Here is a 24,965-nt window from a genome sequence, read left to right on the forward strand (position 1 = left end):
AATCTGGTGGAGGTACTAGAACCTGGAGTACGCAGTACTGACCCAATACCCCATCATCAGATGGAGGTATTTCTAACTTGGTAAGAAGTACTGACTTAGCACTCACAACACTGTACCTTGAGTAGGGAGTACTCACTAGGCACTCACAACACTGAGGTAAAGTACCTTGAGTAAGGAGTACTGGCTTAGCACTCATAATACTGAGGCACAGTACCTTGAGTAGGGAGTACTGACTAGGCACTCATAATACTGAGGTACAGTACCTTGAGTAGGGAGTACTGACTAAACATTCGAAACACTGAGGTACAGTACCTTGAGTAGGGAGTACCGACTAAGCACTCATAATACTGAGGCACAGTACCTTGAGTAGGGAGTACTGGCAGCTTGCGATGACCAGGCAGAACTGGAAGACCCAGATGTCTCTGAAGAACCCCTGCAGAAGCAGCAGGAAGCCCAGGAAGGCCACCAGGCTGCCCAGCACCACCGCAAACACGTTCTCCCCCACACGGCGGTTCCTGCAGGGGGCACCAGAGAGAGAGATACCCAATCAATGACCAAGCTCGGAGTACAACAGAAAAGGGAGTCATGATTGGCTTTGGAGCCACGGGATAGAGGGAATATTTAGATTAGATCTATTATTAAAAGTAATTCATTTGATGAATATTATAATGTCATTAATGAGCAGGTAGGGTAGTGTTTACCATCCTCATGGCCCGTGGCCACATTACTAGCTCTGAAAATGTTAAGTAATGTAATCAATAGGCAGGCTGTTTGTTATACACAGGACATCTATGAGAACTTACAAATAATTATTTGCTTGCATCAAATATCTACAGCTTATGTCAGCAACGTCCTGTGACCCCATATGCATAACAGGGGACCCCGTGGTTAGGAACCACTGGGGTAGGGGAATCAGGGCATCGTGTTCCAGGGTGCGAGATAGAGTATGAACATTGGGCATCGAACCCAGACATGTGTTCGACTTGAGGTCCAACCCCCTGACCACTAGACTGTGTGTTTGCGAGACTCCGGCGCCCCGGTTCTGTCTGGGGGCAGCCCTACCGGTCCAACAGGGCGAGCAGCGCCAGGCGGTCGTAGCGGACCCGTAGCCAGCGGCCGGGCAGCACCCAGAAGCGGTAGTACTGCTTGGGCTTGGCCTTCTCCTCGATCATCAGCGTGTTCTCCTGGGACTCCTGGAGGGACTCGTGGTCCAGGTCGAACTGCAGGGGGGGGGGGGGGGTACACGGGGGACAGGGGGGGGACACAGGGTTACATAAGCATACACAGGTAGTAGCAGACATTATTTGTTTGATGTTTTATGTTATTACCTTTTGCTATAAATAAGTACTGCCTTAAAAAAAACAAAAAAAAAAACAGCCAGAGCTTTGAAATGTGCCTCTTAAAATAAAGCACCTCACTTTAGAAAATGAAATAAAAAGAAGGCTATTGCTATTGAGTTTCTTTGTCTTCTTCTTGTTAACTCAATTTCACATCTCGACAGTCGCACCCATTTTATGAACAATCTCAACACGTCGTTATTAACAATTCAACAGTTTTGACACATCCCATCTCTTCCTTTTCCCCTTATATGGTATACGGTATGAGGACTTGAAATCCATTTACAAATGACTATTTAGTCATTCAATACAAGCATTCATCCAAAGGGGCTTACGATATCTAAGACATATTTTAGATCGTGTTCATAGATGCAGTCAGGTAGACTGCCAGTGGGGTTGGAACCAAGAACCTCCCGGCTGGGAGTCACGCTAACCACTAGACTTTTCTGCCCTCAACAATTAAACAAATACGTTTCATTCTTAGTATGCATCATCTTCATAATAATAACGATAATCCTTGGTTCAAATCAAGGGGGTTTGTGGGAGTTCAAACAGGTGTGGCTCACCTCAGGCATCTCCAGGGGCACCTGTCTCACCCGCATGCCCTGCAGGACCACAGGCCGCGGCTGGAGCATGGACAAGGCCGGCGCCCCCTCCTGCACCTCGGTGGAGGTGAAGCTCGACGACTGCGACTGCCTCTCTCTCTCCCGCTCCAACTCCCTCTGCCGCTCCCGCTCCCTCTCCCTCTCCCTGCAGGGGCGGGGGTCAGGGGGTTCAAGCAGGGGGAGAAAGCTACCGGTTCCCATGGTGAGGCTTATCTAAATCTATACGAAATCTGTGCCTTTCTTCTCAATAGCGGGTGGCAACACATAATTAAATATAATACATTCAAACATAATAGGGTAGTGACCGTGTTTAACACTGGAGAAGGTTGTGCTGCATAAAAACACGATCATTTGAAGGCTGACATTCATCTAATTTACTGAAAAACGTCGGCTTGAGCTTCTGCACTGAAGAAATACTACCAGCAAAAGTAGAGCGCTGGAGTAGAGCGGGAGGGCTTACTGCATAGGGTCTTCGTATCCGCCTCCAGCAGGGCCAAACGTGTAGGACCTCTTCACTCCTACAGCAGGACACACCGCACGTCAGCGGACAGGCTATCGCTCCACAATGTCATTCCTGTGTTGATGATCAGGTTCAAACAACGGGGCCTCGTCCGATCCGACCACGAAGGTGCCGCAATAACAATTCAAACTGCACCTAGGGCTGGGCGATTAATCGGATTTTGATCGCGATTTCGATTTTAGAGTCAAACGATCATAAAATTAACATAATATATATATTTTTTTATGTTTTATAGAAAGGGCAGAACAGCTGGATATATATATCTGTTTATCGTTTTAGATTGGGCATTTTCTTTTTGACCATTTTGTGGCAAAGTTTTTGGCAAAGTTTCTCTGTTCCAAAAAAAAAAAATCCGGAGAGACATGCCGAATAAATACAACACGTTTTCAAACTCAAAAATAATCGTTTGAATAATCGTGATTTCAATATTGGCCAAAATAATCGTGACTATGATTTTTCCCATAATCGAGCAGCCCTACCTGCACCACGTACTTTGATCACGGTGAACAATCCTACACAAAGGCACGGTGCAGCTTGACTCTACAGCTGGGAACGCCCATGTCCCCTACTCAAGATCCCCCCACGGGGCCTTTAGAAGCCTGCAGCAGACGGATGCATGGCGTGCGCGCTCACCGCTCTCGTCGTAGAAGTAGTGTATGGCGCCCTCCGACGTGTCGTCGAAGGTGGAGGCCTCGTGGACGCCCCCCCCCCGGGGCAGCAGGAGGGAGGAGGCGAACTGCAGGGCCGAGGGCAGGGTGCGGTTCCTGGAGTTGGAGGAGGTGCGGGCGCGCTGGAGGTCCTGGAGGCTGTGGGAACACACACACACACACACAAAGGAGATAACCTCAGCCGACTCCGGCACTAGAGTGTGTGTCCACTGTGGAGATAAGCAGGGGATGGGGGGGACCTTTACAAGCACCGCCGCTCCTTCCTGCTGCCGCCTGACTTTACAACCAACATTGTTCCCACTAGACCACATACACACCAACACGTGCAATATTAATATACTGTTCAACATCAATATTCCAATATTGTGCAGTAATGTGAAATCAACCGTTTAGTCTGCATAATTATTTATTGTATATTTTTATATTGTATCATTTTTTTATATTAGTATGGATTATATCTAGATTTCTACAGGAGTCCAACCCCTCATCCACTTCTCTATCTAGCCCCAATCATTGTATTGTGTGAGGAATTTCACCGAACACCGAACACCGAACCTAATGAAGACAGCATAATGAGACTGCACATAGAGATGAGGGATCAGCAACATGAGGCAGCAAAACAAAATCTACCAAGGCAATTGACAAGTGCTAGGCCATTATGAGAAGGTTTAATCAAAAAACAGGCGGTTGAGTGGACTGCATGGTGCAGGGGTAGGAGAGGAGGGGCAGAGATGGAGAGAACAGAGGCAAGGCATGATTAAGCCTGTGTGTGTGTGTGTGCACGCGTGTGTGAGTGTACCCACCTGGGGGGAGAGCCCATGGTGGAGGGGGGAGGGGTGGGGTTGCTCCCAGCGTTATGTCTCCGCCGGATAGCCTGGGTCCTCTTCACGCTGCTGACCGAGTCCCGCTTGCTTCCCTCCTCTGTTGCCATGGCTACAGCAGCATCAGCACCAGACGCAGTAAGGCACGGGGAGGAGATGACAAGTATACCGTGTCACTTTCAAGTTCTTATTGAAACTTTCGATATTTTCAAGCCGCCCCAGGTATCCAAATTAAATATGTGAGGGAGCGCCTCCGCGCCCTGCGGTACCGTGACAATGAGATGCAGCGATTATCAATTTCATTGATTATCAATTGGCTGGGAGCGGAGATTGCCGCAGTGCTTTAAAAAAGTTACCGCAGGACGGTGACTTGCCATGAATCATCAGCCGAGTGCACAGAAAACAGCCTCCACATATATAGGTTCACTAAGACCCCAATTATGCCCCAATGGATTTCATCTGAAACACTCGTGGGCTGTACTTCAAACCAGACATTCCTACACTCCACCCTGAAGCATTACTCAATCCAACTACTGTGATATTGAATCATCACCTAACTCAATCACACTACAGTGACTGTGAATCAGGACGTACCTCAATGAAACGACAGTGACAGTTAATCACCAGCTAACTCAATAAACTAGTGACGAGTGAGTCAATCAAAACAAAAACCAAACTAGCAACAATGAATCCCCACCCGACTGACTCAGGCTAGTTAGCGTTGTAACTTGTAAGGTGAAGTTAGTGCAGCGCGAGTGGGGGACACTCCCTTGAACCACAAGTAGCACTCCCAACTATTGCAGTGGCATTTATATTACTCCTGAATCCCCCCTTCGGCTCCAACAAAGTATTACATTTGCTGCATTACATCTACATTACTATGATCTCACCTCCACCCACAGCTCCCTCCTCCACCAGCTCCCCAGCCCTCCAGCCCATTTGGTTCCCGGTCCAGGAGCCGCCCAGGGAGTCCAGCCGGTGGTGGTGGAGGTGGTGGTGGTGGTGGGCTCCGGGGAAGCCCCCGTCGATGTGGAGGGTGCGGGCCTCCAGGTCGGACTTGGAGACGGAGAGCGTGCGGGGCGCGGGGGTGGAGGAGGAGGGCATGGAGAGGAGGGCGCCCGGCAGGGCGGTGGTGTTGCCCTGACTCCCCGCCCCGTCCATGCTCAGCACCCGGGCGTGGGTCTTGGCGCTGGCCGTGCTGGCGGAGCGCTGCGCGGCGCGGGAGTGCGACGCGCCGCCGCCGGCGAGGGCGTTGACGGTGGTGTTGTTGTTGTGGTGGTGGTGGTGGTGGTGGGTTGCCGTCTCTCCTGGCAACAGGTCGCCGTCCCGGGACGCGGGGGGCGGCAGGGCGGCGGGGAGCGAGGACGAGGCCACGCCCGCGCTGGCGAGGTCCGGGGAGTAGCACGAGGTGGAGGAGCTGGTGTCGTCGTCGTCGTCGTCGTCGGAGCTGTAGCGCCGCTGGGAGCCCAGGCTGGAGCCGGCGCTCATGTCGCTGCCGTCGTCGTCGTCGTCGTCGTCGTCGTCGCTCGAGTCCTCGTACAGGCTCTCGCTGTACGCCTTGGCCCCCAGCCGGCTGCGCACCGGGATGTAGTCCCGGGGCTGCCGGTGGCCGTGGTGGCGCTTGTAGGAGCCGCAGTCGAAGCTGCTGCTGCCGGCCGCGGCGCGCTTCCGCGGCGCTTTCCTCCGGCCCGGCCGGTGGGCCGCGCCGCCCGCCCGGAGCAGCTTCAGGTCCTTGGGCCGGACCACCTGCTGGGCCGGCGCGGCCGCCGGCTGCTCCGACAGGAGGAAGGGGGCCGAGGGGTGCAGGGCGGGCTCCGAGCACCCCAGGCCCAGAGCCAGCCCGGCGGGGACGGAGTTGGCCTGGCGGGGCGGCGGCAGGGGGGGCGCCGGGGCCGCCCGGCCTAGGTCACACACCTCAGAGTGCCCGCTGCTGGAGGGGGAGGAGTCACGGGCGGCCGGGGGCTGGGCCGCGTCGGAGGGCGCCGGGGGCAGGTCCTCCCCCTCCACTAACGTCCTGTCCAGCCCCTGGCCGACGGACGCCTCGCGGGACGGCGAGCGCAGCAGCACGCTGTCCGACAGGTTGTCCGTGTCGCTGCTGCCCGGCCCCGCGCCGCCGTCCTCCGCCGCCGCCGCCGGGCCCGGGGTGGCCGCGGGGCCCGAGGCCGGCGCCCGGGGCTCCGCGGGCCGCGGCAGGCTGAGGGAGGGGCTCTCCAGCTGCGTGGAGTCCGTCTTCTCGCTGCGGTAGCTGCTCACCGTGCTGAGCGTCTCGCGGTCCGTGGTGGCCCCGCCGGCGCTGAAACAGCTGTCGGTGGAGCCGGCGGCCAGCGCCACGCCGCTGCGGCTGCCCGCGCGCTTGGCCCCGGGGCCGAACGCCACGGGGTCCAGGCCCAGGCCCAGCAGGTTCTCGCTCAGCTCCTCGCTCAGGCTGCTCTTGATGAGCGGGCTGAGGGGCGTCTCGCCCAGGCTCTCCGACTCGGCCGAGGGCCCCAGGGGCGAGTAGGCCCCCAGGCTGCGCGCGTCCCCGGGGCTCTGCGGAGAGCGCCGCTCCCCCTCCTGGGACGGCTCCCTGTCGCCGCCGTCCTCCTGGCTGGAGGGGGACGGGGGGATGGACGGGTGGTCCTGGGGCTCCCTGAAGCCAGACGCGGCGGGCAGGCTCACGAGGCCCGGGTACTCCGAGCCCCGTGCTGCGGCCATGCAGGACGGGACCCCCGTGGCAGTCCCTGGGCGGAGGGAGACGATGGTGAATTGATTACATACAGCGTCGGGTTCAGCAGCAGAATATCAGCCAGATTGATTTTACTGCAGTGTAATGAAGACAGCCGAAGAGTCATTAGTGCAGGCAAGAAGGAAGGCCTCATTAACGGTAACTTATGTTTGTGGAGTTGTGGCCTGTGGGGGGGGAGCAGGAAAGAGCAGTAGGAGCATTGGAGATTTAATACAGACTCCGGTTGAGCCGAGGGGAGCTGCTTTTGGCATTTAAGGAAACATCCTTGAAAGCCCGTTCGAGGGAGCCTATTAAAAAAGCAGCCAATGACTGTAAGCCAATGGTAATTAGCCCGCGATGACTGCTCGACTGGCCTGACTAACATACGAGATCCTAAAATACGGTATTTAACTAGCTGTTCTGTTGGCTCTGCACATCCACTCATTAAAAACATGGCTCAAGGTAAATTAAGTATTACTGTGTCTGAGAGCTGAACGGCCAGGGCTTTGGGAGGGATAGGGGGAGGGTAGTCAATCATTTGTGTGTTATCCTTCTTTTAATATCCACTAAATGGATTGGTGGGATGCAACGTATTCACTGTCACCATGTATAACTCAGCACTTTGTCATTTCACATTCACATTTCATTATACAACGTTGAAACGCTGTATTTCATATAATTGTACTGTGCAAAGACAATTAAGTTGAATCTAATCATCACCACGAGATGTACAGTGAATTCAGACACATGTAATGCATATGGGGGAGAAGGTGGGGAGTTGGGACTCTTGCTCAAGGATGCCTATAATTTGCCTGTGGATGTGTTGGAAGAGGAACCCAGAATCTGATTGGCTGAGAGGGTAAACCTCCAGCCACCGCACAACCGTGCCTTCGTTAATCACACATCATGCATTGAATACAATCTATTCCTTCTTTTGCATTGTGGATCGAGGGACCTTATACACACAATGTCATGTGTGGCGGTAAATACAAGCTTAGGGGCAACCGAACACCACAAAGCAACAGCGACTGAAGAGTAGACTAAGTGGATTACAACACAATAGAGCAGGGTTAGGCCTTGTTGTGTTTCTCAGAGCTTGTGAAGAAGAGATTAGCGATGGGCTTACTCATAGTGTCCAGGGAGCACTGGCGAAGAAGCCCTCGATTAGCTGTGGTCAACATGACGTTATGGCAGCCGTGCTCCTGCATCATCATCATCTCCTTCATATCTAATTCATCAGGAGACAAAAACGACCGACAAGAGACATGCAGGTTTTTGTACTGTTACTCAGGAGCAGAATCATGTTTTAAGGAAGGCCAGAATAAACGATTGGGCGGGAGCAACAAAAAGGCCTTGATTCTTTTTTCACTTTTAATACATCACACACACACACACACACACACACACACACACACACCTTATTTTTGGGACGCAGGCCATGAAATTAAAATACCTACCCTTGGTTCCGCCTGTATCCTCTAGCTGTGGCAGAAACTCCTTTAAATTAAACAAGAACAGGGAAAATCTGTTATTTAGCACTCAGGAATCCGCCTCACTTTACTCTCTAATTCAGTTAAATTACCCTTTAACGGAGACGACGAGCGTCTCAAGTTATTATACAAAAGAATGTGACCTTCAGCAGAGCGAATCCCAACCCTCTTCGCTATGACTCAGGGAATGGACTCCGGCGCGGAGGCTGGTGTATGTGACTGTAGGATATGCTGTAGCGTGGCTCACCGACACCTGGTTGAGGCCAAACAGAGAGTGCTGGGAGCTGCAGCGCACCGGCGGCGTCGAGTTGACCTTCCGGAAGACCGTCATCTCCACGCCAGCATGGCTGTCCCTGCGGAGGAGGTGGGACAGCGACGGTCACAACTTCCCCGTCGTCGGGCGCACTTGACTCCAGCAGAACTTTGATGGCTTCCTGAGCGACTTTTAGCTTGCCATTACTGCCCACTCCATTGCACCTCCTCGCCGTGACCCCTTTGATGAGTTACTTATTTGCATGCGTGTGGGGCTGTAGGGAGTTTCTCTCCTGTCCTCTAAGTGGGCTATGGGCTTGTTAAGGCTGCCGTATTATAATGCCGGCCTGTATAGGCTTTTGAGACTTGCGTTGCGATAAAGGGCTAAATAAATTAACTTGCTCCTAAAAGGGGAAAGAAAGTCATTATACATCATCCTCCTGCACTTCTTCGACCTCCGCACTTTTGAGCATTGTACTTTGAGCATTGAATTTAGGATGCAATTTGTGGGCATGTACCATGTCCTATCCACTCACTTACCGGGAGGTCGCCGCTTCCCTTTGCAGATTGTCCAATTCTGATTGTATGCTTTTTGACGGTTATCAGCGATACGACTGCAAGTGTCTAAAACTAAATGTAAAGGTACTCCTCCTCAGAACTACGACGGAGCCAGCCCATCTCCGAGGTCGCCTTACCTGTGCTGGTTCCCGTCGTGGGTGCCCGAGCCCTCGTCGCCCTCCTCCAACCGCGGGGCGTCTGTGGAGAGCGAGGCCTGCTTCTTCTCTATGATCTCCCCCAGGTCGAACATGGAGTGCAGCCGGAAGTTCACCACCTTGATGGCGGTGAAAAAGACCGCCACCACGGCACAGTAAATGCCGGCGACCAACAGGCTAGGAGGGAGAGCCTGTAGAGTGAACACGTAATGACATATTAAAATAAATCCAATACTATTCCAAAAACCAGCAATTGGTTCACATTCGATAGAAAACCTTTCAGTGTCCCCATTCAAACTAGGCTTGAGAAAAAAACCTGCTGCATGTAGTTTTAATATGGATAAAACGAAACAGAAGAATAGTTTATAAATAAACACCACCCCAAAGTGTTACTCAACCCACAAAGACTGGAATTGTTGCCTGCAGCCATTTCCTCCTCTTTGTGGAGGTTTTCAAGCCATGTCTAGCTCATATCTCAATCTCCAACAACAGCACCAAAAAGATTACTCATACAGCATATTCCGTATAATGTAATATCCACTCACATGGAAAATAGGACACTTGTCTAGCCCATGCAAATTATGATTGGCTTTTGATTAGATAACACTAACAGTACTTTATTAATCCAAGTCGGGACCTTTGGGAGTTAGATGTGGTTCAACCTTTTCTGACACAAAAATGCACTTCAACCTTATTTTTATTCCAGCATTCCAGTCCATGCATGATTGTTGAGTAATACATCCTGTTTGGCTCGTATTTTTTCCGTTGGTCCAGACGTTACAACAGAGTAACCATAATAAAACGTGTCTGTGTTGAATGGATTGTGTCATCCAAAGTGTAACCAAAGGTGACTTAAACTGACTTATTCATACAATGGTTGGTGGCCTTCTGAGAAAACGCCAATGTCAAGCTCGCCTAGTATTTGGTAGGCTCAATTTATTTATCCTGGGTTTGATTCCCAGTTTCTTCAGCCAACCTGGAATCCCCCTGGAGCAAGGCGTCTAACCACAACCAGCGCTCAACGGCTAAATCGGTTCACAGCAACCAACTGTTCAAAGTCTTCACATTTGACATGATAGTTTAGTGTATTTATTTGTGTAGCTAAACCGCCCAGCGAGATCACAATGAAAGGATGCTCACCATGTACAACAGGAAGGGGAAGGCCAGTAGGAATATCCAGAGGTAGAGGTGGAAACAGTTGGAGAACGTGCTCTGGTGTGGGTCCACATACCAGCCCCCCGTCAGGGAGGCCCAAACCCCTTGCCGTAGTATCTGAAGAGCCTGAGAACCCATGTCCACGTCCAGGTTGGAACAGCAGGGCTCCCTTTGAAGCAGGAGCTCAGGATACCGTGCAGCAGTGGCAGCCACAGAGCCGTCTGTCTACAGCAGTAGTTCCATTGGGGATGGTATCTGAGCAAAGATGGGTTCATCAAGAACTTGTCTCAGGCTTGTCTCCTGTGTTTCTTAAATTGGTTTTGGAGTCTGTGCATGTTGTTGTGCTGGAATCCCCTCATTCGCTTAACCACTGTTGTAGATCCGTGTCCTTATCCTGGGCAGGTATTCAGGAAAGGGACTTTTTGGAACATTGGCAATCCAATGAATGCATATAGAAACATGAACCTGTAAAAAAAGAAAATATACGTTTTTTGGTCCAAATGCAATGCCTACATGATTCAGTTAAAATATAGAGTCCTAACAAATGTCAGATGAACGGAAAACTTTAAAAGCAATTTATACCAAAACAAATGTAAAATTACATTTAACTATGTGTCTATAGTACCATTATTAAACTTTAAAAGCAATTTATACCAAAACAAATTTAAAATTACATTTAACTATGTGTCTATAGTACCATTATTTGCTGATTGTCCATAAGCAACCGACAACAAACTAGATGCACTGAATTAAATTAAATGAGTTTCAATAGGTAAAATACGTGTATTTGACGTTAAGCAGTGCATCAGTTGACAGTTGCATTGCACTAGCCAAGAGGCTTGAGAGTAAGAGGCCCGGGTTAGCTGATCACTTAGCATTAAGGTAAAACATGAACCGAAAACAAAATAACCCAACAGTGACACCCCAATCAATGAATCAATCAGCACAGAGCACTTTTGTATAACTTAGCCTTAATGTCCACCAGCGGAAATATGCATGTCAATTGGAATTTGATCAATACTTTCTCAACTTTAGGATAAGACAGAAGTGAGCTTCTTCAGACCACTAGCAACACACCCAAGTCACCGCACCTGACTACAGGCTAGGTGTATCCTCTCAGATGACATTAAAGCTCCAACAAGCACATACATACCGACAATATTCACTATATGTTCAGTGAGGTGACAAGGACTTTGAAGTGTTAAAAATGACCGAATGTCATAGCTCCCAAGTTATAAAAACGAGTCAGCCCCCAGCAGGTTTAGTTTAGCTTAGCTTAGCCTTTTTGCTAACATGGCTAGCTGGGTCACTAGACAAGCCGACCTAGAAGCGGTGGTTACCGGGTAACGCTAGGCCGTAGACCCGCTAACAGCGTAGCTGTTGGGTGTCAGTTGAGACGTCTGCTAACCTAAGTTACTAGTACTTACCTAGAACCAAGCACATCCCAAGCCCCCCAGACTCCACCACTCCCCGATATTTTCCAAATCAAAGGCCACTAACAGTTGCCCAGTGCTCCAACGCTAGTGAAAGTCCCACTCATTTCACTGTTTAAAAATAAAATGTTCCCAACATTAACAGCCTCTTAGAGCTAGCCTACTAGCATGGCTTACTAGCATTTTTGCTGGTTGTAGTTCATCTTCCTTCCGCCTTCTGTCAGTACATCCACACATCTCTGATGTATCTTTTCCATGTCAGAAGGCTAGCTCGGGCAGCTGGTGGTCCATGAGCAGAGCTGTAGTAAAGTTATCGCTTGACTAACGTAGCCATTCGCTAACTTCTCATGGTTGTCTGTGTTGCTGGCCGAAGTGTCTCAACCTCTCTGGTGTAAAAGCTGTCCACAGGTCCACCGGCAGCGGATCTCTTCCTTCATTTTTGTACGATGTGGAGCGAAATGTGTTTCTTCCTGCCGTAGCTTTGCGTACGACTCATGAAACGTTGTCAGTAGCTATGTTCAAAATCATATAGCACCCATAGTATGCTAGCATTTGGCTAACTAGTTTACACACAGACACACACGCGCGCGCGCACACACACACACACACACACACACACACACACACATACATACATACACACATTGGAAGGTACGGCAAGAGAGAGATTCCCATGGAACTGATTGGCCACTTGCGTACGCGTCACAGCTGAGTAAAACAGAGTGGGGTAAAGAGACTGGGCTGCTGAGTAGCCCTGGGACTTACCTTTCTAGGGGTAGGAATTGGCAAAAATGTGACGATTCGATAGTATTGCGATATTTGGGCCACGATTCAATATTATTGTGATTTTATTCTGCTATATATTGAGATTCATGTCCCCCATATTATTCAAAGGCGCTACAAACCATTAGGAAAGTAAGACTGCTCAACTTACTTATACACGGAAGAGGATTAGGGCCACACGAAAGAAAAGTTCTGACTTTATGCTTAGAATTCTGACTTTAAAGTCATTTTTTAAATCTCAGAATTCTGACTTTAAAGTTACAACTATGGAATTCTGAGAATAAAATCAGAATTCTAAATATGATAGAGTAAAATAAAACAGAAATACTAGAATAACATAAACCTGAGAATAATCATACAATTAAGAGTAATTTAGAGCTTCAATGAAATTGAGAAAAATAAACAAAAATCTGTTCTTCTAGAGTCGAGTCCTGATGGTTGCAAGGTCCTCAACCAAAATGTTTAATTCATTTGGGAATATTGGCATTTTTGTTCAGAAAAAAGAGTTGGTCAACAAGCTGCATGCTATCAGAGTAAACAATTTTATTTATTTATCAGAATATTATTGAAATATATTGCAATACTCCGCTGCGCTAACTGTCTCGATATAATTGCAAAATATCGTGATACCGGCCGAGGAGAATAGATTTTTTCCCCCACCACTACTAATTCCACCTAACCTTTTAGGTGAATGGGTATATTTCACCTAACCACCACCCTGCCTCCCTACCACCCACTCAATGTTGAGCGCTTAGGCTTCATGTTATGGTCCAAGGAAGGGGGAGCCCAAACGCACGACACAGACGAGATTTGACACAGTAAAAATGTTGATTGCGTTTGCAATCAACCAGCAATGGCTGGTTGATGCAGCAGGCCAGCGGGGTTGGTGTTGGAGCCAGGAGGGCGGCGTGGAGGAGCAGCGCCCGCGGAAAATTATTTGGAAAACGGAAGAAAAGGCAAAGTTACTAGACTGTGTACATTCATTTTTCATTTTGAGAAAGAGTGAGAAACTCCTCATCCCATGAACCATTGCAGACCTTTTTGCAATGGTTACAACACAATAGTTTAGCGTGTTATTGTATGTGTGTATGCAGTGTTTCATATAGTGTATAGCATTGTCATCGACATGGTACCACAGTTGCATTGTTTACCGACCATGGAAGTATGGTCGGTAACATGATTCTCTACATCTGATCTTTACAATGACTCTCCTCCTGCCATCTGGGCAACAATCATTATTCAACAATTATTATTATTTAACAATTATTAATTATATTATTATTTTAGATTAGTTTGTCCCTTTTTGACCTGAATATAACACCTTGTATTTAAATGTTCATTTTTGTATTTTAAAACAAAAATCGTAATTACCACTCGTTTTAAAATATATTTTTCTGTTTCTCAAAATGATCAAATATGAGAATCAAATGATCAAATATGCCAGTCTACAAATCCCTTTGCGACTTTAAGCGATAAGAAGTCGCCACAGTGCCCAAAAACCATCAACGTCATTAATTTTAAGTAAAAGGAATAACCTCAGTCACGAGAAGTTAACGGAGTCGTGCACTGAGCCCTCTCGGATGCCAGGCCGAAACAACATTTGTTTCACTATGACTCATTTCAGCTGCCCAACCCTCCTTCTCCTGCAAAAAAATAATAATAACGCTTCAGGTGGCGTTTTGATAAGAGAAAACTTTCATTTTATTAGTAAATGGTATAAAGATAATTATGAGCCTTTGATGATATCCAGAAACATTTTGCGGAGACACATTCCTGTTCCCCCTGCTTGTATTGGAGTGAACGGGGATATCTACTTCTGGGCCCCATGAATCGAGGGACACGTCCACAGCACGCTAAAACAACTGCAATACCAGGCTTGGCCACTGAGCACTGATGGATTGCACTGCTCCTGGTGGCCTAAGGATTAATGGGTAGTGTAGTGATTTCAATGACATTGCGAATAAAATATATTTTTCTAAAAAACTAGATGTCGCCCTGATTAACGTGTGACTTCTACAGGTGCAAAAACCTTTGATACACAATCTAACGTCGCGTGGTATACCTACCATTTGGATGGTTACGACATTTAGGCTTTTAATCAAAATCCCGACGGGATGAACAAATACAAAAATGAACATTTGAAGCTTAATGGTCTTTAAGCTTTTTTTATTTTATTTCTGAAATGTTCAAATAACTTCCCTTGTGTAAAGCAATGTGCATTGCTTTCATCCGCAATCTTTAAATACCCTGCACAGCGTGTGAACGTAAAGGATTGTGGGTATTTTAGATTGTTGAGGATCGATGCATCCTTGAAAAATATCGGAATTCTCGAAAACAAAGGACGCGAAAAGGGAATTTCCGAGGGTTCTTGCCGCATACAAAACGTCTCGGAGGTTCTGAAACTGTCTTTACGTAAACCTTCCGAAATAAGAGCGTTCAGGAAACTTGATAACTTGGTTTTACAGATAGGCTACGATTTTTCCAGGATTCCTGCTCATTTCTATAGACCTATACTGCCATGTCTTTCTCCAACCGTTCAAGGTTAATCATTGTCCTACCTTTTGGTTCAACAAGTGATTTTGAGGTTAATATTGTATAATAACAATGTCTCTGTGTAATATTTGATACAATGTAACAGTACTATTCAAATATTATAAGACTTTATATATAAAATGTAATTCTGTTCATACCATTTCCTGTCAGGCTTACCTACAAATGGAGTCATCCTTTTTGAAATTGATTGATTGATTGAAATTCTTTATTGAATTACACAATTTATTCATAGCCTATTCTGTTATTTATTTCTATACATTTCTCTCAGCAGTTATTTTTTCAGTCCTGTCCTGCTTTAGTGGCCTTGACATTTCTATTTCCCAGAATCACTATGAGGTGGAAGAGAGGAGGGGATATAGCCATGACATGTTCATACGGACCTCCAGCCAGGCCAAACTCAAACGTTTTCTTAGTGAAATGGGAGGTTCAAGCTGACAAAGACAATGATCCGTGGGTACGTTTATTTTATTGGATTGCTCTGAAAACTGATTGTACAATGACATGCCTGGGAAGAATGAAAGCCAATGCTATTGTTAGCTACTCATTAACCTCTTCTCCATTTTATAATGACTTATATTTTTCTTTGGATTCATTAAATGTGTGTATGAATAGATATTTCAATGGGTTGGGCTTTTTCCTGACAACAGATACAATATTCAAAAGGGCAAAACCTAAATAGGTTTTTGCCAGTGACTTGTTATAAGAACTTCAGTGCCCAGTCTGACTCTGCATGTGTTCTGTGCATCTTAGAATGAAAACCTTGAAATGGTAAACTTTGTATAACATCATTAACCAATTGTAGCTCTTTTGTCTTGGACAGCAACACCCTGAATGGAGAAAGGAAGTTGTAAACATACCTGGTTTGTGTGTGTCCCTTAGTGGCCAGTGGCTACCTGGTTTTCAAACATCAGACAGACATCGCTCCGAACTTCAAAGGCAGAGCTCAAATGTCTGTTGACCACATCACATGACAGAGCACACTCCAGCTAGATCGAGTAATGATGCAGGACAGTTGCACCTTCGAGTGCAGTGTCACTATCCAAGGAGACGACGAGGGAATAACAGCAGCCACTAATTCCCTATTGGTCCTAGGTGAGAAAACATAAAAATACAGAACTGCCGTCTTCAATTATTCTCAAGATCTCTTAAGCCACATCCAGGGAATCCAAAAATCCAATTTCATTATTGTATACATTAATTTTGCACTTTCCATTGTGTTTGGTCCCACCCATTCCTGGCTGTGGGATCCAAGGCAATGCTGAATACTGGAACAATATCAGCCTCAGCTGTATGTCTGAAGAGGGCTCCCCTAGTCCCACTTTTAAATGGAAAAGCTACAGTGTCCTAAATGCTCCCAGACCATTCCCACCCCGGGCCACTGGAAGTAGGCCTTTCCTCCACATACATTGCAATATTCTACTTGATGTCCAGAGTATTTGAGTCTCAGTTGGAAATTGGGAACGAAAGGCTTGTGTTGCATAAGTGATGCACCCAACTCTTTCCTGTAAAACCTTGTTGAGTCTTTTTCTAATAGTGGTTGAAGTCCTGGCGCTCTTTAATATTTCAAAGGAGGATTCTGGGTTTTAGGTCTGTACCGCAAACAATCATTGTTGGTCATGACAGCTGCAACCTCACCCTATCGGTGCTTCCCAGTGAGTGCAAAAACCTAACTTGATGGATTAGTATTATGAGTATTATGTTACAAACTGGGTGTCAGTGGCGACACCGTTATGATATATAAGAACGACTACATATTATCATGAAAGGTGTCATCGAAGAGTCAAAATGGAACATTTTGAGATGACCACTTTAATGTTGATGCCTTTCTTTAACCACTACCAATGTTGGGGCAACTGCAGGCATCATTGGAGGGGTCCTAGCATGTATCATCATCCTCGGCATTGTTATCCGCTGTTGCTGTTGTAAGAAGTGCTGTTGCTGTTGTGGCTGTTGCTGTTGTAGGAAGGACAAGTGCCTTTGCTGTTGTAAGAAGGACCAGCATGTTAAAGCGTTTGAAGAGAGAAGTGTTCTTTATCAGGGCAAACACAACGACAACCGAGTTTGGACAACCGTTTGGGCAGATGAACACCTCAGTTATAATGTGGATGAAGAAAATGATTATGATTACAGTCGTGATCATCCTGACCGCGGGATAGCCCAGACCGCTACCGGTATTATTTTCTCTTTTCTTCTGACATTAGCTTCTGTAAATTTTTCACCAGTTAAGTAAAACGGTTTGCTAACTATTAATTGCCCATTTGTATTTTATTTTAGATATATATATCAAATATATCAAATTAAATAAATATTTACAAAAACTGACTTTGATATTATCAGTGATATGTTGTTTAAATGTTAAACATTTGTTTGTTTAACATGAATGTTAAACATTCAGATGCACGCATGCACGCATGCACACACACACACACACACACAAAGACACACATGCACGCACACACACACACACACACACACACACACACACACACACACACACACACACACACACACACACACACACACACACACACACACACACACACTAACAAACACATCATGGTTGACTCCCCTCGTGTTCTTCATTGTACAAGGTTCAGTATTTTGTCTGGCCTTAATAAAATGTAAATACATTGTGGCCACCCACTTGTTGTTCAGTTCACCATTGCTTACCCATTTCATACCATTGCGTATCCATTTCCTAATGTTTTTTGGATCCAGTGTATAATTTATATGCTGCACATAATGAAATATAGATCAAACACGGCCAGATTAGACCAGGAATTGAACTGAATGCTTAAAATAAATTATGAATCAATATTAATTAGATTTTATAAGCAATAAAATCTGCAAAAGTGATTTACTTTTTCAGCAGACACTTTTCCCAAAGCAATTGACAGGGAACTGTTTTAAGATGGATACAATTAAAGAGCAAGGGTGATGGAACGTGTTAGTGTACCTCAGATACTGGGCACAGAGCACAGAGACTGGCTGGGAGTCAAACCCCCCATGGAACAGTTGACCCTGCCGAGTACCCCACCCTGAACCCAAATCCTTTCGCTCCTTATCTTTCATAATAGATTAAATTCCAACTCATGCAGCATGAAGCATGAGATGGTTCTGATACTTAATTTCTCCTTCTTAATTCCTTGGCTGTTATCTTAAGCTTGTATTCAAATTGAAAACAGTCCTTTGATATTCAGTGAGATAGTTTCTAATGAAGTCATCATTCATAAACCCCATCATTAACAAAAGATGCGTCTTCTACAAAAGCATCATGAGTAATCTCATATTTCAAAGTCAGCTGAAAATGGTTTCAATAAGTCATATGTTTACAACGAAATGAAATGCGAGGGGAATATAAATAGTAATCAAGTCCCAATTTTCTTACATTTCTCTACATTGCCATGAGCCTAGTTGCATTTCAAGAAGTAAATTATTGTATTCCTCAATCTCATGTGGCGTAGCAAATAGGAAGTGGATGACAGATCTTCTTATGATGTCACCTGTAGTCATTTGTCTATTAAACTTGTATAATATGTCTTTCCCATTCTGCAACCATTGCACTGTGGAACAAGGGTTCCCTCTTCGGTCTTCCTTCACAAGGTTTTTCCCTTGGATTAAGGGAGTGTTTCCTTGCCCTCTAGAGAGCCCTAAGGGGGTGTTGTAGGAGGACGTTCAAGCCCTTTGAGACTGCAACTGTAAGTTAGGGATCTACAAATAAAGACTTGACCTGTGTGTGTTCCTCCAATAATCTCAGAATAAGACACTCTACTGCTTCCTTGGTGTTGAGAAATTCCCACTGACCCATGTCTGTGCGTGGGAAACACCTGACAATCGGATATAGCGTATGTTTTTCACTAACTAAGTGTTCGAGGTATGATCCCCAATGTGCAAGGCCTACCTGTCGGCATCCCGGATTCAGATCCTTACCTTCCAGCTCCGACTGCTTTCTGTATTCACTGTCAGTAAATTTGTATAGAAGTTTCAGACACAATTGTAGTAAATATGAATAGTTAGATTGCTAAAAGCACAAAGGCTTTTCCTAGCGAACCCACTAAACCACTGGCTTATAGAGAGACATTTTATAAGTTCATGAATAACACTACGATTTATCGCAGAGCTATGTAATTTCATTAATCGTACAAGTTATATTATTTCCTTCCCATCGCTGCTTTGACATTGAGAAGAGAATTCTCTTGAATAATGGTGAGAAATATTTTCATCGCAATACCAAAGTGTCGGGTTATTCTGCAAGGATGAGGCATGATTTGAATTCCGAATATATCAATTACAGTTATTAATAAACTGGAGAGTTAAATTAGAGGCAATTTTCTTACAGAAATGACAATGTTTCATTTAAAAGCAATAAAGAAGACATTAACACACTAGGAGAATAACCATTCTCGTTGAATCTATCACGGCCGTCCTTCATTTTCTTCAAATTCATTCATGACAGTGACTGGATGTGAGGGAGTAAGATACTAAAGAGGTGAGTTAGGTAGAAAGACAGCATGGGAATCTGGATGATACAACCGTGCCGTTTTTAAAACATGGCCAAGCTAATTCCCTTAGTCAAAGAGTTAGCGAAGTTGAAGGCCTTTATATGTCTTCTGTTCAGCTATTACAAATAGGGTAGCTCTGCCCTCACTCACTTCTTTACATTTAGTTTTTAATTAGTCGTATTATTTAATAGATAGTCATTAAAAAGATCTCAAACTGAATTGAAAGTTTACTTATGTAAGCATATCCCAAAAATAACTGCTTTTGGCATTTAAAGGCAACCTCCTTGAAACCCTGTTCGAAGTAGCCTATTAAAAAAGTAGCAATGTCACACCAATACTTGAAGAAACACTCCAACACAAGTGTTTACAAAGTATATAATCAAGTGTATTGTCCTTTTGAACCATGGTCTGTACACATATTAAGATCCATTTCACAGGAACACTATACAATAGCAATGAATAAGGAATGAAATAACTTCTGAGCACTGAGACGCCCATGTTAAATGGCACTTTCATGAAAAAAACTAAACAGAACAGAACAGAATGAATAGGTCACAGATCAAACTGAAGACATAATTCATCGTCAGACAGTGGAGTTTAAGTATAAGACCTGTTTGGAAACATTAGCTAATGGCACAAATAAATGGCTGCTTGTAAACAAACAAAAACCAGTTGTTGAGTGTCTCACCCGCACCATCTTGAATCCGCCACGAGAATAGGAACCAAAGTGACTGCAGCTATCAGAGTGTGGTGTGCTTCTCTTCTGGATTTCAGTAAAAGGCAATCAAAAAGTAATGTGCTGAAAGGGGTGGCGACAAGATACACACCAAAATATTAGAGAAATATCAATACGTTTCACAAACTTCATTATTCATCTCACACAATTCTCTTTTTCGTAAAAAACAAAAAAACATGTTTGGCTGCTTTACAAGGAATATCAATGTTTCAACGATATGTTTTACATTAAATGTGTGCTTTAGCTTTATCCCGGGACAATTTTTTTCAAGAAGGAAAAAAAAAGTTAAGAGACCCTCGCATTTCTCCAGCGTACGTGGAGGACGTCGCATTTGCGTCACGTAAATACGTGGAGAAAAAAGAAAAGGGGGAAAGCTCTCGGTTTAGGATTCTGTTCATCACCACAAAGATCCCGCGGTGCTTCGGACTGAAGAGTTTCAACACTGACAACGGTATAGGGACAGAACATTTAGTCACACATAAGAGTCTTTTTAAGTGTCCTGTATTGTCTATAAAAAGGCCCTCACTTGTCACGTTAGTCTGTCTACTCCGGGTATGTACATCCACACGTTGCGGCGCAGACCTGCCACTCGCGTCCGGGGGGGCGGTGGACGATATTACGGGGAAGCAAGGGTTAATGAGGGAAACTTTGACTGTAATGTGGTGAAAAATAAAATGGATGACTTTGGTTATGACTCATCCGGATATACAGTTCATTGGAGTACGTGGAACACTTTTTAGAACCTATTTTTTTTAAGTCTGTCATTTTCAGCAGGAAACCGATATATATCATGCTTTAAATATGATATGGCGCTGGCAACTGAAAACCAATGACCATCGGAGACTTTTAAATTCAAACCGTGTTGCGGTGGAAGATGAGTCCGGGCGTCGACCTCATATAATATTAACCATATCCACGTACGGGCTCAGGAGCTTAGGTCAGCATCGATTCGGCTTCCCCACTAATCTACCAAATATTACCCAGTAACTAGCTTGCACTCCCCGCAAACCACACACAACATCTTTTCTTCGGAGAGGGCGTAGGAAAGTATAAAAAAAGAAAAAGTCCCAACAGACCAACATGTAGAGCTGTCCCCTGCATGTGCCTTACCTAACCGTATCCCTGCTATGTACAAAGCCAAAATGGATGCTCACTCTAACTCAGTAATTACATCGAGAAACAAAAGGACAGTAGATGAACGGCGCTGGCAGAATGAGAGAGCGGAGGTCAGCACAGAGAGCGGGTCCCATGGCCTATTCTTTTTTTAGACAAACGTTCAGCGGGTCGCGTTGTGTCCCAATGTGAACGTAACTCGTAACAGAACCGTCGTTGCCCTCAACCTCCATCTCTAGGTCTTTGTGACCTTTTCTGAAAACTGACGGGGCAGGAAGTAATGGGGGGTGGGGGTGTGTGTGTGTGTGTGTGTGTGTGGGGGGGGGATATGAAAACGTCAATCCATCCTCTTAAGTGTCCGTCCACGTCTCTTCGTCCTCCCTCCGTCCTCTCCCTCACACGTAGTACTCCTTGTCCTTGTTCTTCTTGCCCTTGGCGGTCGCCTTGGTCCCCGTCCCGGCCGCCACCGGCCCCATGGCCGTGCCGTCCGCCTTGTCCTTGCGGGGGCCCCCGGCGCCCTCCAGGCCGCTGCTGTTGACGTAGCTGTGGCCCTGCTCCGCCTGGTAGGAGCCCTCGTCCCGGTTGCGGTACTTGTACATGGCGTAGAGCAGGATGAGGATGCAGAGCGCGGCGGCGGCCACGATGCCCACCACCATGCCCGTGGTGCTGCTGGACTCCCTGATCACCTCCACCGCCCCGGGCCGGCCCTTCTCCTCGTCCGGCCCCGTCGGCGCGGCTGTGGGCACATGGGGAAAATTGGGGGGGTAGGTTAGTCCGGGGGTGTTTCTGGAGGAGGGGGGCGCGGGCGGCAGAAGCACCTGGTCTCGGGTGTTCATTTTGCCCGCGGGGATGTGGTGCTGCGGCTGGTCGGGGTGGGTGGTGGGAGCACGGGGAGGGTGGTGGGGGCGGGGTTTCTTGCCGGCTCCGCCCTCGCCGGCGGCGGCGGGAGGGGGCGGCAGGACGGTCCTGTCGGTGACCAGCGGGGAGTTGTTGGCGTTGCCGTAGAAGTCCTCGTCGTCCGACTCGGTCATCTCGCCGGAGCCGAAGGCCGACACCTCCACGGGGTCACCGCAGTCCTCCTGGTCGGGGGGGCAGGAGGAGGGGTGGGGGGGCACCATCAGGGACTCTCTGGTGGTGTCGAGCGGGGACAGCAGGGTGGGGGGAGGGGGGATGGCGGGGAAGCGGGTGGCGATGGAGGGCGGCTCGAGGGAGTCCACCGTTATTATGGGCAACACGAGTTCACCTCCTAGGAAGGAAGCACAGCAGACGACGGGGCGGCCGTTAGAGACATGAGCTCCACCCCTAGCAACCACTGGGCTCCTCCCCCGTCAGACGGCCACATGCTGATGCTCCCAGAGACGGCGGGCGCAGATGCTAGCGTTTAGATGGGCTCAACGTCTCCGGTCTGATCCAGACCCGCCTCATACATTTTGAATGTCAACTCATTAAAGCATCACAACATGTGGTCTGCCTTGACTGTGTTGGTTCAAAAAAATGTGTGTTTTTTTATGTATTCGTTAAGTTTAACACGAAATGTGTGGGAGCTATAGTAGCGGTAATTATTATTTAAGCGTAAGAATGAAAAAGGTAAATAAATGACTACGTTGTATTTGATCAATATGGCACATCAACAACGACATCTGCCAAATGAACGATGATCTGTAAGAGGACTCTAACAAACATGCTAGCATATTTAAGATAATAATAATAATAATAATAATAATAAATTTTATTTATACTGCACTTTATATTCAAGAATCTCAAAGTGCTTTGTGCTTTGTGCTTTCTCAAAGATATGCTCTCCTTTGATATATTCTTATTGTAGTTTTGATAGATGTGTCTAGGGACCTTATTTATGATTTACCAAATGCAATTCATTCTTCCAATTAAGATTTATTTGTTAATAAACTGCACAGTCAAAAGTTCCCAAAGGAACTATAGGCTATTTTATGTTTAGAAAAACCCCAGTAAACAGGGTTAAATATAGTTTATGTTATATTATGTTACACAAACAAAACCAGTACATGAGATCCTATAATCTGACAAATGTATGTACATGTGTTCATGCACGACACGACATGAGCCCAGTCACATAGAAATTTACACTGCAGCATAGAAATCTAATAAAACCTCTGGTTAATCCACGTAAAGCCCCCACTGTGCCTAACTCAACCACGAGGAGACTGTAGCACCAGTGGCGGGGCCGCGGGGCCCGGGACCCACCTGTTCCGGGCTCACACTCCTCCAGATCCTCGTCGTCACTGGGGCACTCGGCGGACGCCACCAGGATGTCGTCTGAGTTCTGGGGCTGCAGACGAGAGACAGGAGGTCCATCTCAATCCAATCACTAAAACAGAGCCACCTCATCTCGGGATTCGCGTCACAATATCTATTTTTTTTTTAGTGCTGTCACACCTGAGTTTATTTTTCCGCAACCTGGGAACAAGTGTTATCCTATCTTAAATTGCACTAATGATAGATATGTGAGAGACTAGGTTATGTTTGGAAAAAATAACACATTGTTCTTTTATCAATACGCTTTACAATGTATCCATTGCAATATGTCAGCTCTTACTAATGGACACCTAAGAATATGTAACGTTATGTAAAATGGAGGTCACTTTAAAGGTTGAGTGGCCATTAAAAAAAATTATATTGGTCTTCTTTAAAGACTATAACTTATATTTATATTTGACCAGTGGAGCTGGTAAGGTGATGGTGGATAAAACTACTAAAACTATAAAAACACATTTCTCATTGTTGGAAACAATTGGGATAATGTTGGTACAGAACTCAACAAAATATATAACTTAGGTCTTGTCATTTTATAGATGTTTTAATGTGGAATTGGAACATCATGTACCTTTAAGTCAGCACAAAACTGAATTTGTGACTTGATTTTACAGCAATATGTTTTTGCAACTGCAAAAAAAATAAAATAAAGAGAAATGGTGCAAATGGTGTGTAGGTGATGCTATTTGTATTCAGTCAGTGACTGTATGCATAATAAGACCAAGAACAAGATGCCAAATCCTTGTTGCTTTAAAACATTTAGGAGGGCTTAATTCAGACCATATTGTCAACATTTGACAGTCTTAATCCTATTTTAGGGCAAAGAGAGAACATTATGAATAATTTCTCATTACATCAAGGTTTAACCTACGCATTCCGCAAGCGAAAACTAATAACCGCTTCCAATATTACACATACGAGTCTCACACGCGTTTACACTCATCCTTTTTGGAACGCATTGTTTGTTTGTGTAATTTGCCTCCTCAACACCTGAATCCACCGCCGTCCTGTCGCTAGCGTACAGCATGACGGAGCGAGTGGGGGGTGGGGTGCCACGACCCTCCCGGCTACGACTCCCCGGGCTACGACCTCCCCCCTCCACCCGAGGTACCTTAGAGATGCTCTCCCGCAGGCTGGGCGAGCGCTGGCGCCGGGTGGTGGTGGTGGCCATGGTGGTGGTGGTCTCCATGATGGTGGTGGACATGTCGGACACGGCCACCGGCGTCGCGGCCGTGGCGTCGGCGGTGACGGCCGACAGCGAGTCGCCCACCAGCCGCAGGTTCCCCTC

The 24,965-nt window shown here is 46.4% G+C and overlaps 3 protein-coding genes across 5 annotated transcripts in view; 1 reads left to right on the plus strand and 2 right to left on the minus strand.

Annotated features, from left to right (window-relative positions):
* Positions 1-12,353, minus strand: part of LOC132461528 (pecanex-like protein 1) — a 34,551-nt gene extending 22,198 nt beyond the window's left edge. The window contains exons 1-13 of one of the 3 annotated variants that reach the window (XM_060056674.1): positions 11,693-12,353; positions 10,251-10,730; positions 9,093-9,301; positions 8,393-8,498; positions 8,113-8,152; positions 7,782-7,883; positions 4,842-6,671; positions 3,934-4,063; positions 3,096-3,268; positions 2,403-2,460; positions 1,904-2,087; positions 1,063-1,220; positions 362-515 (exon numbers count right to left, since the gene is read on the minus strand). In XM_060056674.1, the coding sequence (XP_059912657.1) occupies positions 362-515; positions 1,063-1,220; positions 1,904-2,087; positions 2,403-2,460; positions 3,096-3,268; positions 3,934-4,063; positions 4,842-6,671; positions 7,782-7,883; positions 8,113-8,152; positions 8,393-8,498; positions 9,093-9,301; positions 10,251-10,403 (3,297 nt within the window). In that variant the 5' untranslated portion in view covers positions 10,404-10,730; positions 11,693-12,353. The remainder of the gene's footprint in view (positions 1-361; positions 516-1,062; positions 1,221-1,903; positions 2,088-2,402; positions 2,461-3,095; positions 3,269-3,933; positions 4,064-4,841; positions 6,672-7,781; positions 7,884-8,112; positions 8,153-8,392; positions 8,499-9,092; positions 9,302-10,250; positions 10,731-11,692) is intronic. The other 2 variants (XM_060056673.1, XM_060056672.1) reach the window with 2 other exon arrangements.
* nherf4b (NHERF family PDZ scaffold protein 4b) overlaps positions 1-24,965 on the plus strand; it is a 205,643-nt gene that overhangs the window by 141,547 nt on the left and 39,131 nt on the right. The gene's annotated exons all lie outside the window — the stretch shown is intronic.
* Positions 19,900-24,965, minus strand: part of nrxn2a (neurexin 2a) — a 91,920-nt gene continuing 86,854 nt past the window's right edge. Inside the window, exons 18-20 of the mRNA XM_060056227.1 lie at positions 24,789-24,962; positions 23,609-23,693; positions 19,900-22,631 (exon numbers count right to left, since the gene is read on the minus strand). Coding sequence (XP_059912210.1) covers positions 21,781-22,631; positions 23,609-23,693; positions 24,789-24,962 — 1,110 coding nt within the window. The 3' untranslated portion in view covers positions 19,900-21,780. The remainder of the gene's footprint in view (positions 22,632-23,608; positions 23,694-24,788; positions 24,963-24,965) is intronic.

Source organism: Gadus macrocephalus, chromosome 7, assembly GCF_031168955.1.
Source record: "Gadus macrocephalus chromosome 7, ASM3116895v1".
NCBI lineage: Eukaryota > Metazoa > Chordata > Actinopteri > Gadiformes > Gadidae > Gadus > Gadus macrocephalus.